We start from the raw sequence: 15,759 nt of genomic DNA, 5'->3' as shown, positions 1-15,759 counted from the left end.
GAAGAAATATTCGCACACCGCAAAAGCTCCCTTGTCGTGATTTAGTGTGAAAAAATGGCACAACGTTTCGACCAGCAAGGTCTTCGTCAGGTGTCCAGGTGACATTTCTCCTTGAACCTGTCGTGTGCAGTAATAACTGGTTTATAAACCGTCACAGTCGTAACATTGTATTGTATTCAGGCTGACTGTTTTCACTGGGAATTGGGCGCGGTGTGGCATCCTGCGACGTATAGCTTTCATATTAATGGGATGTCTTACTTCTGTGTGCAGCTTAGCCCCATAGTCTGTCGCTATGGTATGCAAAGTTAAACTCATTTGACAAATCCATGTCTTGATGTGTATGTGTGTTCATGTACACTGTAGCCTATACTATTCATGTGGGTCTGCTGTGTGATGTGTGAATTTTTTGAACGTGTGTGTGTGTGTGTGTGTGTGTGTGTGTGTGTGTGTGTGTGTGTGTGTGTGTGTGTGTGTGTGTGTGTGTGTGTGTGTGTGTGTGTGTGTGTGTGTGTGTGTGACTGTGTCTGTGTGTCTTTGTTCGTGTTGGCATACGTACATGTGTGTATGGAGCAAGTCATGCTTGCGTGTGTGTGTGTGTGTGTGTGTGTGTGTGTGTGTGTGTGTGTGTGTGTGTGTGTGTGTGTGTGTGTGTGTGTGTGTGTGTGTGTGTGTGTGTGTGTGTGTGTGTCTGTCTGTCTGTCTGTCTGTCTGTCTGTCTGTCTGTGACTGTGTCTTTGTGTGACTGTGTCTATGTGTCTTTGTTCGTGTTCGCATACGTACATGTGTGTATAGAGCAAGTCATGTGCGTGCTTGCATGTGTGTGTGTGTGTGTGTGTGTGCGTGCGTGTGTGTGTGTGCATGCATGTGCATGTATGTGTGTGTGTTTGTGTGCGTGTGTGTGTGTGTGTATGCGCGCGTCCGTGTGTGTGTGTGTGTTCTGTATGTTTTGCATGATTAAGGATTTGGTTCCAGGCAGAGCAGCGTAGAGAGCCTCCTCTGGGAGGAGACCGGATGAGTCTCATAGCTCACATGGTGCCTAATGGTTTCCCTATCCCCTTGCTCTAATACGGACACACGTACAGGCCCAGGGTGCACAGACTAACAGATCACGTTCGCCTGAGCCTCTCCCCTTACCAGAACATGTCCTCTAACGCCGGCTTTTTCTTTCTGTGGCACCCAGAGCTTCCTCCTATAGTCATCATTTATCAAGCAAATAATCATCTGGTAGCACCATACACATGCTGTCATTGGGGCATTACATTGCATTACTTTACATTGCATTTGGCAGATGTGTTTTAACCAACGCGACTTACAATCGAGGACATAGTAGTCAACAACACTAATACAGTAGTTGCAAAGTGCACATACTGTAGAGCGAGCAATAAGACTGACAGGCATACTGTCATTGGGCACAGTAACACTTACGAGGAAGCATGTATTCACAGGAATATATGAACATATACAGTATGTGAGTGTCCATCCATTGAGTGTCCATCCGTCACAGATTTATTTTTGTTTGTTTGGGCGATAACTTTCAGGCCAATGCCAATGCTTTCAGGATTATTTCAATATGGAGCTTTTATTTGTGTGCACTAGCATAAAATTTTGAATAGATTTTGCACCACTTCTTGGGTTCTAACACTCAACAGTAGGTCTATTTCTACCACAAAGCAGAAATCAGGATTAGTGACTTTTATTGACATTGACATAGAACAAGTCCGTCGACATTGCACGTGAATATATCTTTGGTGCAGGCTCCCGTCTTCGCAATGAAATGAAAGGCACATATCCTCCCTTCGGAGATGGAGGTGGGTGTATCCTGCCCCCTTTGCAGGCGGGAACCAACTGGTGACAGTGGCTGGAGGGACGGCGGAAGCTTCAAAATTGGCTTACGCTAGGTATGAAGAAACAAAGTTAGACCATATATATATTTATATATTAGGTCTATTAGGTTTTTATGAGACAGGATACTGGAGGAGAGACAGGAAGTGCGTTGGGAGAGATGGGGAAGGGCTGGTAAAGGGCCCGGGCTGGTCGGTTGTGTAGCAGAGGGCCAGACTTGCATATTCTATTGGCTGAGGGAGAAAGGATGCGTTAGTGACGTAGAGGGAGTTCTTAGATCGGCATGCCTTGATTGGGCGATAAGCATGAGATGATGCTGATAAGGGAGATATTAAATAATTGGTTGGAGAACGTTTAATGTTGGCTGAAACATTTGAATCTTCGTGGCAGAACTTCCACAGTAGCTCCCATTAACTGGTTACATTTTTCAAGTGAACTTATTCAAAACGGCCAACTGTCACAATGGCCACAGAAGCGTTACAATCGACGCTTTGGTGTTTCGTTCCACTCGTTTTAGTTATGGTTTCTACTTTCTTTTTTAAATGTATTTTTTTGGCTTTTATTGTCTGTATTCACGATAGGACAGTGGAGAAAGACAGGAAGTCAACGGGAGAGAGAGACTGGGAAGGATCGGCAAATGACCCGGGCCGGTATCAAACCCGGATCGCCGTTGTAGCATTGCATTGCCCTACCATTTAAGCCATGACTGGACCATGGTTTCTAATTTTTATTTGATTTCATTATTTATTATAATAAACATTCATGAATGCCCTTATTGTACTCCAGTGAATACAAGCTTCAGACGTAGTGTGTTGAGTGTTGTGAATTAATTTAAATGTGAAGGAAGATGGCGTCCGCGCATTTGTCTTACTTGGGAAGTTTCGCCCGGTGCTTAATTCCAATGCACAATGATGCAGTGGGAAGAAAAAGGAGTCACACACAGGAGCAGGATGCTGTTCGGTGAAACTGTATTAAAAGCCAAAAGTAAAGAGAAGCCAAAACAAAAAGTGGGTTACAAACGTTTCGGTCTAGCCCATCATCAGTGTTCCCAAAATCGAATTATATATGATTAATTAATTTAAACGAAAGTCTTCAGAATGATTTACTGATGTATTAGCACCACTAAACTGAAGCAAGATGCTCTAGATGCGTCCTCACTTTGGGTGGTCCAAACAACACAGCACTTAGGAAAGATGAGGATTGGTTGTGTGTGTGTGTGTGTGTGTGTGTGTGTGTGTGTGTGTGTGTGTGTGTGTGTGTGTGTGTGTGTGTGTGTGTGTGTGTGTGTGTGTGTGTGTGTGTGTGTGTGTGTCTGTGTGTCTGTGTCTGTGTCTGTGTCTGTGTCTGTGTCTGTGTGAAGCGGGGGTGATAATGAATATGGGTTCCTGGAGGACTCATCCCAAAAGTGCACTTGTACAGTATGTTTTCACCTTAATGTTGCCTCTCCCAGTAACGACTGGTTTTATCCACCTTCCCAAATGTCCCGTAAAATGTGAATAACAAATCCCCCACCCCCCACCCCCAGTCAGGGGTTACTCAGGGGTGCCTTCTGTATTATGTCTCAGAGACTGGTGTTTGAGAGCTCCAACCAGCAGGTCCTGCTTAGGCCGTTGGTTTCTCCCTCTGTCCATCTGTGCCTGTCTCTTTCTCTGTCTCTTTCTCTCTCTCCCCTCTCTCTCTCTTTCTCTCTCTCCTCTCTCTCTCTCTCTCTCTCTCTCTCTCTCTCTCTCTCTCTCTCTCTCTCACCAAGGGCGCACGCACACACACACACACACACACACACACACACACACACACACACACACACACACACACACACACACTTTTGCTTTTGCTTTCTCTCTCTCTCTCTCTCTCTCTCTCTCTCTCTCTCTCTCTCTCTCTCTCTCTCTCTCTCTCTCTCTCTCTCTCTCTCTCTCTCTCTCTGGGTCTGTTTCTCCGTTGTTTTGGGTTCCCAGGGCTCCTGGAATGCCGTGTCCCTGCAGGTGATGACGGAGCGCTAGTGTCTGGCTCTGGACTCTAGTGTCAGTTAGTCTCTAGTGGCTCTGGGCTCCTCAGGGGCCACTCAGGCCAGGGGCAGGAGGCCAGGGGGCCAGGGGGGGGGGCAGGGTTGGCCTTGTGGGGCCAGGGGCCCTGTGGCCCCCCTGTAGCACAGAGCGGACAATGGGGCTAACGTCACCACCTGGGCCTGCACAAACACATGCACGCATGCACGCACGCATGCAGACGCGCATGCACACACGCACACACACTCTCAAACAAGCATACACACATGCACGATCACAGGCCTGCATACCACACATGCACATTCACACTCACACTCTCACTTATACACACACACACACACACACACACACACACACACACACAGACAGACAGACAGACAGACAGACAGACAGACAGACAGACAGACAGACAGACAGACAGACAGATACATACACATGCACAAGACAATCTCAAATTTTAAAATATTTTAAATGCTGTATCTTGTGCTGAGAGCAGCTATACCCAGTCCTACTTACAGTACTTGTAGACCGAAATGCAGAAGTGTCCAACTGGAAGACTGTATCAAGTATCATTCCAGCTCATTTGGACAAGTCATGATCAGGAAGTGATCTCCCATTACATTGGCGTTGTAATGATCCAGAGACACCGTATATGAGCTATGATATTCAATACGTTTTGGAATTACTAATTATTCCTAATTGGACTGTGTTACAAAGAAAAAAAAATCATGCCATATTTCTTTATCATCACATCCGGGTGTCATGAAAATGATTTGTGAGGGGAAAAAAGATGTAATGACAATGTCGTTATTGATTGTCAAGTTGGTGTATTAATTAAGCCGTTTCAAACAGCGCAAATGCGTAGAGCGCCTAATGATGTCAGCGAGCGAGCCGGAGTCTTATTTTGCCCTGAGACATTTTCAGCCGTCGGTGTCCTTCAAGCTTCAAGTGCCGTGCCCTTAGTTGTTCACTCGGCTCAAGGTTAATTAGGCTTTTGTGCCTTGTTGTCAGCCATGTTTCCCAGAAGAAATATCTCCAGTTGGGTCTTCTTATGGGAAGGACATGCTTGTCAAGCTTAATTGGGGTTTTAGCCACAGTCTGTGTCCATGTCTGTGTCTGTGTGTGTTTATTATCTAGCATCGTATTTGAATCCTAATGGCAGGGGTGCCGACAGGGCGGGACAAAGGGGACAGTTGTCCCGGGCCCAGGGAGAGATGGGGCCCAGAATTGGTTTGTCATTACATTGCATCTATTGGGCATATGACTATGTCCCGGGCCTGGCCAAAGCTGTCAGTGGCCCTGCTAATGGGATGTGCTATTGCTAGTGTTAATGGGACCAGTAATATGACATGGGAGATGACAGGTTAGCATTTGCCATTTTTGACAATTTAATACTATTGAACTATTGAACTGTAATAGTGAACTATTTTAGCAGCGTAAGCAAAATACGTCAACACTTAAATATTAGGACTGCTTTACAATATTTATATGGGTGTTTGTGTGTGTATTTATATATATATTCAGCGTGTGTGTGTGTGTGTGTGTGTGTGTGTGTGTGTGTGTGTGTGTGTGTGTGTTTGTGTTTGTACAGCGTACTGTATGGTTGTCTTTGTCAGCTTTTGTGCCTGTGTGTCTGTGTAATGTGTGCCTGTGCGTATTCCTCTTTTGTGAATCAGGGGACCCTATAGTATTAATGGAAGCGTGATGTGATCCCCTAGTCTTTAGAATTTCATTATCCCTAACACCTATGACAAATCGCTCCATTATATTGCTGTGTTGAATCATATCAGCCATTATGGCTGCCGTATGCAGGGGGCTATGGAGACTAGAGCAGAGCAGGCTGTTGAAATATATGGCAGATCTAACACCACTTTACCTGGAGGCAGACACACCACACAGCCAGAACAACACATTACGTTTGCCATTTCTTTTCACGCGCGAAAGAGAAACGGAAAAAAATGATAATGAGTTAGAGGCTGTTTACACGTATAGGCTTATGGATATTTTTTGTAAAGAACGTGTTGGTTTGGGCCTCTCGTTTATACGTAAGTGGAGTTTTAGAAAGCCCATTTCAAAAATATCCCATTTAGGGGGTAAAATGCACCTGTCAAAATGGAGTTTTTATTTTTATCGGCATGTTGTGTTTACAGTTTACATAAACCTATTTTAAAAATCTGTATACATGTAATCAGCACCTTAGTGAGTTTACCGTATATTATTACAATCTACTGTATTTTCTGGGTTTTGTCCCTCCACAGCCTTTCTACTATTGTAAGGGCTTCCCTGATGTGGCATTTTTTTTTAACCTAAACTGCTGTTTGACATACAGCACATTGTGCAGTCATCTCTCTGATAGTTTGTGTGCACAGTTGGGATTGTCGTTCAGGTTTCTTGTTGTTCCCATTTCTTGCCGACCACAGTTCTTGTCGCCCACATTTCTGACTAAAAGCTCTGAGTGAATCTGCTGTCCGTCACCGCCTGTTTGTTCGTGCCAAACATCCTTCCTCACTCATCTCCTACACCATCACAGCCAGGGCCGGATTAAAATTGCCCGGGGCCCCTAGGCTATACATGTTATTGTAGGCCCCTGTGGAGGGCAAATTCTGTCACAAGATTACATAGAGAGCATCATAATCAAGACAGCGTCATAATCTTTAGCCAGAAATAAGGGATACCGTGTCTGCCAATTGTTGAGAGGAGTATTAACAACATTCCAAGATGGCCCACCTTTCGAGGACAATGGGGGGCGGGGGGGGCTGCAGCCATATCTAGCCTGTGCGTTAATCCCGGCCCTGCCTGATCACATCACGTGTCCTCGTGAGGCAAACCTTGACCTGCAGGCAGGCAGGCAGACCGGTCGGCAGGGCCCAGGGCAGGTCTCGGTCTTGCCTCCCCGAAGACCATCACCGCTAAGATTTGTCAATGTGAACAAGAATCAATTATGGCCTCCCCCTGGAGAGATGTGGCATTTGGAGGGAAGGCTTTTGAAGCTGCGGGAGGGCGAGCGGGCGGTTGAACAGCCACTTGTTTCGCTAATGTGCTCTCTTGACATGAGAGCTGAGCTGCTACCCAGAAGGCTGTGCAACAAGAATCAACAGCCTCTGAGCATGGAGATGAACACATACACACACAGAGACACGCACACACACACACACATACACATTAACACACGCACGTATGCACACACACAAACACACACACATTAACACACGCACGTATGCACACACACACACACACACACACACACACACACACACACACACACACACACACACACACACACACACACACACACACACACACACACACGCACACACACACAAACACACACGTATGCGCGTACACGTGGTCATGGAGATGAACACAGACAGACAGACACACACATACCCACGCATTAACAGGCATGCACGCACGCACACACACACACACACACACACACACACACACACACACACACACACACACACACACACACACACACACACACACACACAGGACTGCTACATCTTCCACCATGAGCGTCATACATTTTAGTTATTTTTCTATCATTTTTTTCTTTTCCAACGGTAGTTCGCGTCTTCCTCATCCCCCTCCCCCCTCATCCCCATGCCAGCAAAACAAGGGAGCCCAGCCCATCCCAGCCCAGCGCAGCCCAGCCCCGAGATAATTAAAGTTCAACGATCAGTGCTGAGCAGCGAGAGATTGAAATTGAGCGACTGGCCCACATAGCGTACCGTACCCACATAGCGTAGCGCTCCACACCACACCACACCACACCACACCAGCGACTGTCCCACATCCTGCACTGCTGTGTAGCCTGCCCCGGGGCCCCAATCCACAGCACAGCCAGGCTATTTCCACACCATTGATTCTGTCATCTACACGAGTGATGGATATTCCTCTAACTAGTCTGTTTGGATACTGATCTGCCTTTCGTTCTTTTCTTCTTTTGAGGATGAGGAATGCCTCTTCTCTCCTTTTCTTTTTCGACCCCACCCCCCTCTAAGTAGAGAATAAATAGCTGAGGCAACAGGGAGGCGTGTAATGTAATACTGGATTTCAGTAATATTTGATTCAGAGTAAGGAATCAAATCCTCATGTGTGCGTCTGTGTGTGGGAGTGTTTACAACTTTGTTGTATGCGTGTGTGTGCGTGTGCATGATGTGTGTATGTGTGTGTGCGCGCACGCGTGTGTGCGTTTGCACGTGTGTGCGTGCGTGCGTGTATGTGTGCATTCGTGTGCGTGTGTTTGTGCATGTGCGTGTATTCATGTGTATGTGTGTGTGTGTGTGTGTGTGTGTGTGTGTGTGTGTGTCTGTGTGTCTGTGTGTGTGTCTTTCCCCCTCCTCTTTCTCCCTCTCTCGTCCTCCTTTTTGTTTTTCTCTATTCCTTGGACTGACCCCCCACCCTCAACCCCACACAGACACACACACACACACACACACACACACACACACACACACACACACACACACACACACACACACACACACACACACACACACACACACACACACACACACACACACACACACACACACACACACACACACACACACACATCTCTCTGATGTGGTACAGTGCTTTAATTTCCTTTAACAGTGTGTTTGGCAGAGAGTTTGCTAGCATCTGTGACGTTTTTATTTTTAGTGCAGAAAGAGAACACTTGTATCAGGCGTTAGAAAGTTGGTGTTGTTAGCCTGTTTGCTGTCCTGGATCAATGTTGCCTTGACATGCTCCAAGGCTCTGGCATCAGGGCTGGACTGGTCATCTGGCAACACAGGGCAATTTCCCGGTTCACCGACAGTCCTCAGGGGGTGATGCTTTTGGGGTTTTTGGATTTTCTTATAGAGTGTAACGATATTGCATGGAACCGAGAAAGAGTCATGACACTGTATTGTGATGCAGGACTGGACTGAGAACAATAAAAACAAAATTGTTAGGCCCTCCCTAAATAGTGGGCCATTCTGGTTTGCCCTACAAAGGCAAAGTGCAGTAACTCACTATTTACTGTAGAGAAGGCCTCACAAAAATGCCTGTGCCTTCTTCTTGTTCCCAGTCCAGTCCTGTCTGACATGCACTTACTCTCCGGCTGCACCCCCCGATCGTAGCGTGGGAGGTCTTGGGTATCTCTTGTAGCATCCTCTTCGTGGTGTTTACTTTATTGCCCGGGCATTGATTTGGAAATCTGTTTCATTTCTTCCCTCAGGGAGCCTGCGCAGCCAGCCTTTCTAAGTGCACGCGAGACGAAGGATTTATACCTGTCAATAAAAATCTTTGGTAAGTGCTTCCTGACCCTCTAAATCCAGCCACTTTTCCTCACCAAAAAAAAGAAAGGGATGAGTTTCCAGAAGGCACAAATCACTGTCCGCTAAAACATGCGTTTAGTTACCCCTCTAATGACAGCACGCCCTGTAAATAATCACCAGCAACTGTTGGGACAGTGCGGCGAGCTGGCAGGGCAGGCCAATACATTCTCTGACCTGATCACTCTTCTTAGCAGCTAGAGAGAGAGAAGGAGAGAGAGAGAGGGAGAGATGGAAAGGGAGATCGTGTGTGTGAGAGAAAGAGACAGACATAGCGAGAGAGAGAGAGAGATGGAAATAGAGTGAGCAAGAGGGAAAGGGAGATTGTGTGTGAGAGACAGAGAGAGAGAGAGACGGAGGAATGAAGAAAAATAGTGAGGAGAGAGAGAAATTGTATGCGAGAGAGAGAATGGTAGAGAGAGAGAGAGAGACTGTCTGTGTGTGTGAGAGAGAAAGAGACAGACAGAAAGAAGAAAGAGAGAGAGAGAGATGGAAATAGAGTGAGCAAGAGGGAAAGGGAGACTGTGTGTGAGAGACAGAGAGAGAGAGAGAGAGAGAGGGAGGAATGAAGAAAAGAGAGAGAAATTGTATGAGAGAGAGAGAACCAGAGAGAGAGAGAAATTGTATGAGAGAGGGAGATAGATAGCGAGGGAGGGGCAGAGAGAGAAATAGAGAGAGCATTTTTATAGCCCTCGTCCTTTCATCGTGTCATGACTTCTCACCATCACAAACGCTGCCGTTAAAAAAAGAAAGAGAGGCTTGGTGTAAATCTGCAACACTTGCCAATCCTAAAGTATGATGCCACACAGATATTTAGGTCATTTGTTTAAATGGAACTAGACAACCGTGGCCACGTGGAAGGAATACTTTGAGGGCAATCCTTCGTAATTCAACATGATGTATCTAAATTTCTGTTTCTGGTATGAACATTTGGGCTTGAAATTTAGATCTGTTTTGGACTTTTTATGATCCATTTCAAATGCTATCACACAAAACTCTTCATCTTAAATCAGACACATTTTCTTTGCTTTTTGTGACTGTGGTTTAGCGACCAGATTTTTTTTAAAAAAAATGCATTTTTGAACATTTGTTAACACATATGTTTCAAAGACAGATACCCAGATATTGTTCCTCACGACTCCAGACTGCATATTGTTTTTCAGTCTGAATTCTATGATGTCATCCTGCACAGACACACAGGCTGTCCATCTCTTTTCCATATTCTGTACTGCCATTCTAAGGCAGTTCTACAGTACAAAGGCAAAGCACTATATTCTTTACCACAAAGGCAAAGTGCAGTAACATTTTTTATCAAAATTGTGTTTAGACTGAAAATAGTTTATCTTGTGGCTGCGGTCCACATGTTGTCCAATGTTAGAGATATTGCCATCCCTTTCCCATATTCTGTACTTTGCTGCAGCTTTTGCACAGACTTGGTCAGATCACATCACATCACATCACATCACATGCTGCCCCGCTACTACCTGAGCAGGTCTAATGGATAGATAGACAGTCCATCATCATGCACATCATGCAGCTTATTGAGCTCTCCAGTGTGAGTGGCCGCCTGGCCGCCTGTCTCCACATCCCCACAGCAGTAATTAACTCCCAGCCTTCCAGAGACACTGCCCCTCCCTCCCAGCCAGGGTTGCCAGATCAGACTGATGATTTCCAGCCCAAAACAAAATGCTCAAAACCCGCCTGGAAGCACTAAATCCTGTTGATTGCTATGGCCATTCATAAATCTTCAGGGAAAACCTGTCCAAACTTCTTACCCTTTTTCACCCGCAGAAAGTCATCCTAAGCAACCCAATTGGGCGGAAAACTGCCCAATCTGGCAACAATGCTCCCAGCCACCCAGGGACTGTTCCCTCCCAGCCAGAGACTGTTCCCTACCTGCCAGGCCCAGCTTTCAGATTGAATAAGACGGAAGAGATGCCTGCAGCATGTCCCAGAGCATCATCCCTCCCTCACCCTCCACCACCCCTCACCATCACCATTCTCCACCATATGCACAGATACACTACACACACCCACACACACACACATGCAGAAATGTACAGACATGTACATACATGTGCTGTACACACACATGCACGCACACACATGCAGCATCACACCCCCCCAACTCACACACACACACACACACACACAAACACACATCGCCTCCCCTCCCCTCCACCCAGGCACTTGACTTCCTCACTGCATGGTTGCCATTTTGCATTAGGTGATATTACATTAAACATTCTTGCACTTAGGAACAGACAGGGACAAGGCTGGCTGGCACGGCCGGCCACTGCAGGTGCCAGGGATTCACTCTCAGCTCTGCACTAATGCTGCTTATGGACTCACCCCGCTGCAGAGAGCAAGCTACCGGCACTGTAGCAGCAGCGTCCTGCTTCATGAGTGCTATAGGAGAGTGTATAGCCATAGCATAATCTGCCATATTGTTTATTTATTTATTTATCGGCATTCATTTCCACCAGGGCCGGATTAAGACGGCCGGGAGCCCCTAGGCTTCAGGGTGCTATGGGCCCCCCTGGAAAGCAAATTTCGCAACAACTTTACATAGACAGTGTCATAATTATGAGCTTGGAATTAAGGATAACATGTCTACCGACTGTACTCAACACAATGCATTTTTCAATATTGCATCTTGTCACAATTTTTCCCTTTTGGCTGATCAAGGGCCCCTGGCAGGTGGGGGCCCCCTAGGCTGCAGCCATATCTAGCCTGTGCGTTAATACAGCCCTGATTCCCAACCCCAACCCTGCTTCCCTTCTCTCTCCTCCCTCCTCCGTCCTCCCTCCCTGCATCCCTTCATCTCTCCACCTCCTCCACTCCACCCTGTCATATGGCTCCTTCTGTTTGCTGATTACTCCGCTCCTCAATAATGTAACATGTCCCAGACGTCGCGATATTGAATGGGCTGTAAAATGGGCGCTCATTTGTAACCGTTTGTTGTCAGCATATAAGGGTCGTGACCTCTGTCTGTCTAAGTTTCATACAGTAAAGTATGCAAAGCTTATGGAAAAAAGGGGAGCAGCTAATTGGAAGCACTGTATGTATGAATATTCATCTGCAATTTTCATTTGCCAGATGGCAAGACGATGAAAAAATATGGGAAAGGGCTGTTCGGCCCAATAATAATAATAATAAAAAAACATCTAAAACTTTAAAAACGCATCAATTTATCCCATGTTCTAAAGTATGAACATATTGACCGCACAACAGAGGACTTGAGCTGAAAAAAATGAGAAGATATGATGTTGGCTGTCAGTAGCTGAAAAGACTGAGGATCGTTAATAAAGCAGTTCCGTTGAACAACAGCAGCACCAAACAAATCTCAGCACTGCTGTAGTGTACATGTACACGGACAGTGATACAGTACATGGCCTTTACTCTCGCTGCCATTTTCTGGTGTTTTTATCTTGCTTTTGATTGGCAGGTAACATTCCGAATCTGGCAAATATCACTTTCTGCCACAGTGACGACATCATCTGGTTATTGTGCTCTTTCTGCCGCTGGGTACCAATATCCACAACTTTTGCAGTGTCTCTTTTCATCTGATTATGGTTCTTTCTGTCCAAGGATGTCAGTTGATCCATTGCTATATTAAATATGTAAATGCTTGTGTATTATATGATACAATGTACAATGCAAGTGATATTCCCAATATCTACTATACGTACTAATAATCCATGTACAGTACTACAATAATCCAAGCCTTTTCCACACACAGCGTGCATCTTGTAGTGTCTTGTGTCTTGGCGGCTAATATAAGATACTGCTGTGCCTCAAATTGTGCGCTTGTGTCAGTGCACTGACATTTAGTGCATAGTGCACAAGTAAAGTACACTGATGTCTTTACTGTACAGTCTCGAGGGAAAGTTTGGATTTTCAGTACAATGATCTTTCAGAGTGAGTGCCCTACGGACTGAAGCATAGTGCCCGAAGTGCACGAGTGTTCCATTTGAGACACAGATATCTCCCCCTCAGCTCAGGTGTCTTCTCTCAGGTGTGGCTAATATAAACGATCTATGTCTTGTCTTAGCTGCTAATATAAGCTACATGTGTCCACCCCTCAGGTCTCTGTCCTATGTGACCTGCATGGGCTTCATGTCCTTCCTGCTGCTGGGGCTGATGTACTTCATCATAGACATCAAAGGCTGGTGGGGTGGCCAGCCATTCATATATCCAGGTGCGTATGACTAAGAACAAACACCAGCATCACTATGTTATGTTGTTCTACCAATTATTTCAAAAGCATGCAATTCTGCATGTTCATTTTGTCTGTTTGGAGAAATAATATTTCACCCAATCGCAAAATGAATCGCTTGAATGAATTTTCCAGCTAGGTCACCGCAACACTAATATGCCACTCTGTCATTCTCAGCGTTGAGATTACCATAATGGCACCATTATACTGTTGTTGTTGTTGTTGTCTGTTGCTGTTGTCTGCAGGCATGAACTCCATCTTGGTGTATGTGGGCCACTCTCTGCTGGGCTTCTACTTCCCATTCAGTTGGGAGATGCGCTACACCGATAGCCACTGGGAGGGGCTCTTCCGGAGCCTCTGGGCCACCGGACTCTGGCTGCTCGTCGCATACTTCCTCTACAGGAAGAAATTCTTCCTGAAAATCTGATGGCCTGGTGGTCACCTACCTACCTACACTCTCAGAAATAAAGGTACAGAACTCGTCACTGTGGCAGTACCTTCAGGGGAAGTACCATTGTGTCGCTTGATTAGTACCCCAAAAAACATGCGTTCAGTTTCTTGCAATGTTGACAAATGTGCATCTGTCACCTATTTTTTGAAGTTCCACCCAAGTAACACAATGGTACTCCCCTTTAGAGTACTGCCACAGCGACGAGTTCTGTACCTTTATTTCTGAGAGTGTACCTAGCTGCCTGACCCCTCCACCCCCCACCTCCTACTGCCAACCAACCAACCAATTAACCAACCAACCCAACCAACAAAACTGGCATGATCAATTCAAGCCGACTCGACCCTCTACTTGACCCAACTCTACTGTGCCTGCTCTACAAAGAAGAAATTCTCTTTTAAAAATCTGATCCACCCAACTGAACCTAACTAACTTAAAGGTGCACTGTGTAATATTTTTTGTTGTTTATTTCCAGAATTCATGCTGTCCATTCACAAATGTTACCTTTTTCACAAATACTTGCATATTTTCATTTTCATTTTTCATATATGAAAAGGGGGATCTTCTCCATTGTCCGCCATTCCAGAAATTAACATTGTTAGATGCAAATTTGGCCATACTTGTCAATATTAGTTCATTATATTAAGTAAATATTCCAACAGGAAAAATGGGCTATTTGGCGATTTTTTTCCTGCCGTTTTATGCCCATAGAAATCAATGTAATTTCTTGAAATTGGGCGGAATTTGGCACATTTTGGCGGTTTTTGAGAACCTGGGCGGGGTTTGATAGAACACATCTGGCAACACTGCACAGCACAGTTTGAGTATTGCATACTTGCAATACCTACTTTGGCCATCATCTTACACAGTGCACCTCAAACTAATCTAAAATCTGATGGCCCATATAGGCATGGTGCAGATGGCACATGGGGAGAATGGGGACATGTCCATCCCAATAAAAGTATTTGATTCATGTATGTACTTTCATTACCCCGCCCCCCCCCAAAAAAAAAAACAAGAAAGAAAATCACTTCTGTGCCCCCCTAATCTTATCATGGAATCCTCAGCCCTGCACCGAGGTAAACCCCCTGATGCCTACCCTCACCTCACCCCAAAATGCCCCTTTCTCGTCCCCATCTCCATTACATGGGGCCACACAGGACCAAAGGAATGAAATTGGGGGGATACTATTTTGTGGCCTTAATTTGCAAATAGCCAGGCGGGTGTAAAAAGAAAGAAAGCCGCTGGGAGAGAGAGAGGGGCCAGATTTATGGAGGAGCACAGACACCTGCGATGGTTTATTTGGTGTCTGCTCCGTTAAGAAGCGAACGCGGCGATTAAATCAAATATACTGAAGTGGTACTTAACAAATTAGAAGCAGCGATTCCTCCACTCCAGCCTGCCCATTATCAATCGGTTGCCATGGTCACTCGCCGGGTTATTCAGGAGGGGGGGCCGCAACCATCTGCTCCTCAAGTGACAGTGCCTTAATGGGGGTCAAGCTGGACGCCCGTGTGTGTGTGTGTGTGTGTGTGTGTGTGCGTGCGTGCGTGCGTGCGTGTGTGTGTGTGTGTGTGTGCGTGTGCGTGTGCGTGTGCGTGTGCGAGTGTGAGTGTGAGTGTGTGTGTGGTGAGGGGGGAGGGGGGGGGGCGTAAAAAGGCCAGCCCCCCCTGTGCTGCTTCTTCTAATGGTCAGATGACACAGCAGCAGAAACTGAGCATTACTGATACATCTCTTTTTTAGACTAGATATACTGTATTTGCTTCTTCACTGTTTGCTCTCTTTCCCTTTCCCTCACCACTCTCTCTCTCTACTATACCTCTCTGTTTGTTTTTGTAATCACTGTGCACAAAACAGAGGAGTAATATTATTTGTAAAATAAATGCCTACTGTACTGCCATTGTCCCTTCTCATCTTCATTTCTTTCCCCTCATGGAG

At 45.9% G+C, this 15,759-nt stretch overlaps 1 protein-coding gene across 1 annotated transcript in view; it reads left to right on the top strand.

Moving 5' to 3' along the window:
• Nucleotides 1–13,822, top strand: part of si:dkey-192p21.6 (uncharacterized protein LOC565246 homolog) — a 59,186-nt gene extending 45,364 nt beyond the window's left edge. The window contains exons 15-17 of the mRNA XM_063192102.1: nt 9,058–9,128; nt 13,243–13,355; nt 13,619–13,822. Coding sequence (XP_063048172.1) covers nt 9,058–9,128; nt 13,243–13,355; nt 13,619–13,800 — 366 coding nt within the window. The 3' untranslated portion in view covers nt 13,801–13,822. The remainder of the gene's footprint in view (nt 1–9,057; nt 9,129–13,242; nt 13,356–13,618) is intronic.
• Nucleotides 13,823–15,759: the final 1,937 nt, after the last annotated feature.

This window comes from Engraulis encrasicolus, chromosome 24 (assembly GCF_034702125.1).
Source record: "Engraulis encrasicolus isolate BLACKSEA-1 chromosome 24, IST_EnEncr_1.0, whole genome shotgun sequence".
NCBI lineage: Eukaryota > Metazoa > Chordata > Actinopteri > Clupeiformes > Engraulidae > Engraulis > Engraulis encrasicolus.
Note: the sequence above shows the minus strand (reverse complement) of the source record. Positions and strands in the feature narration are given on the sequence as shown.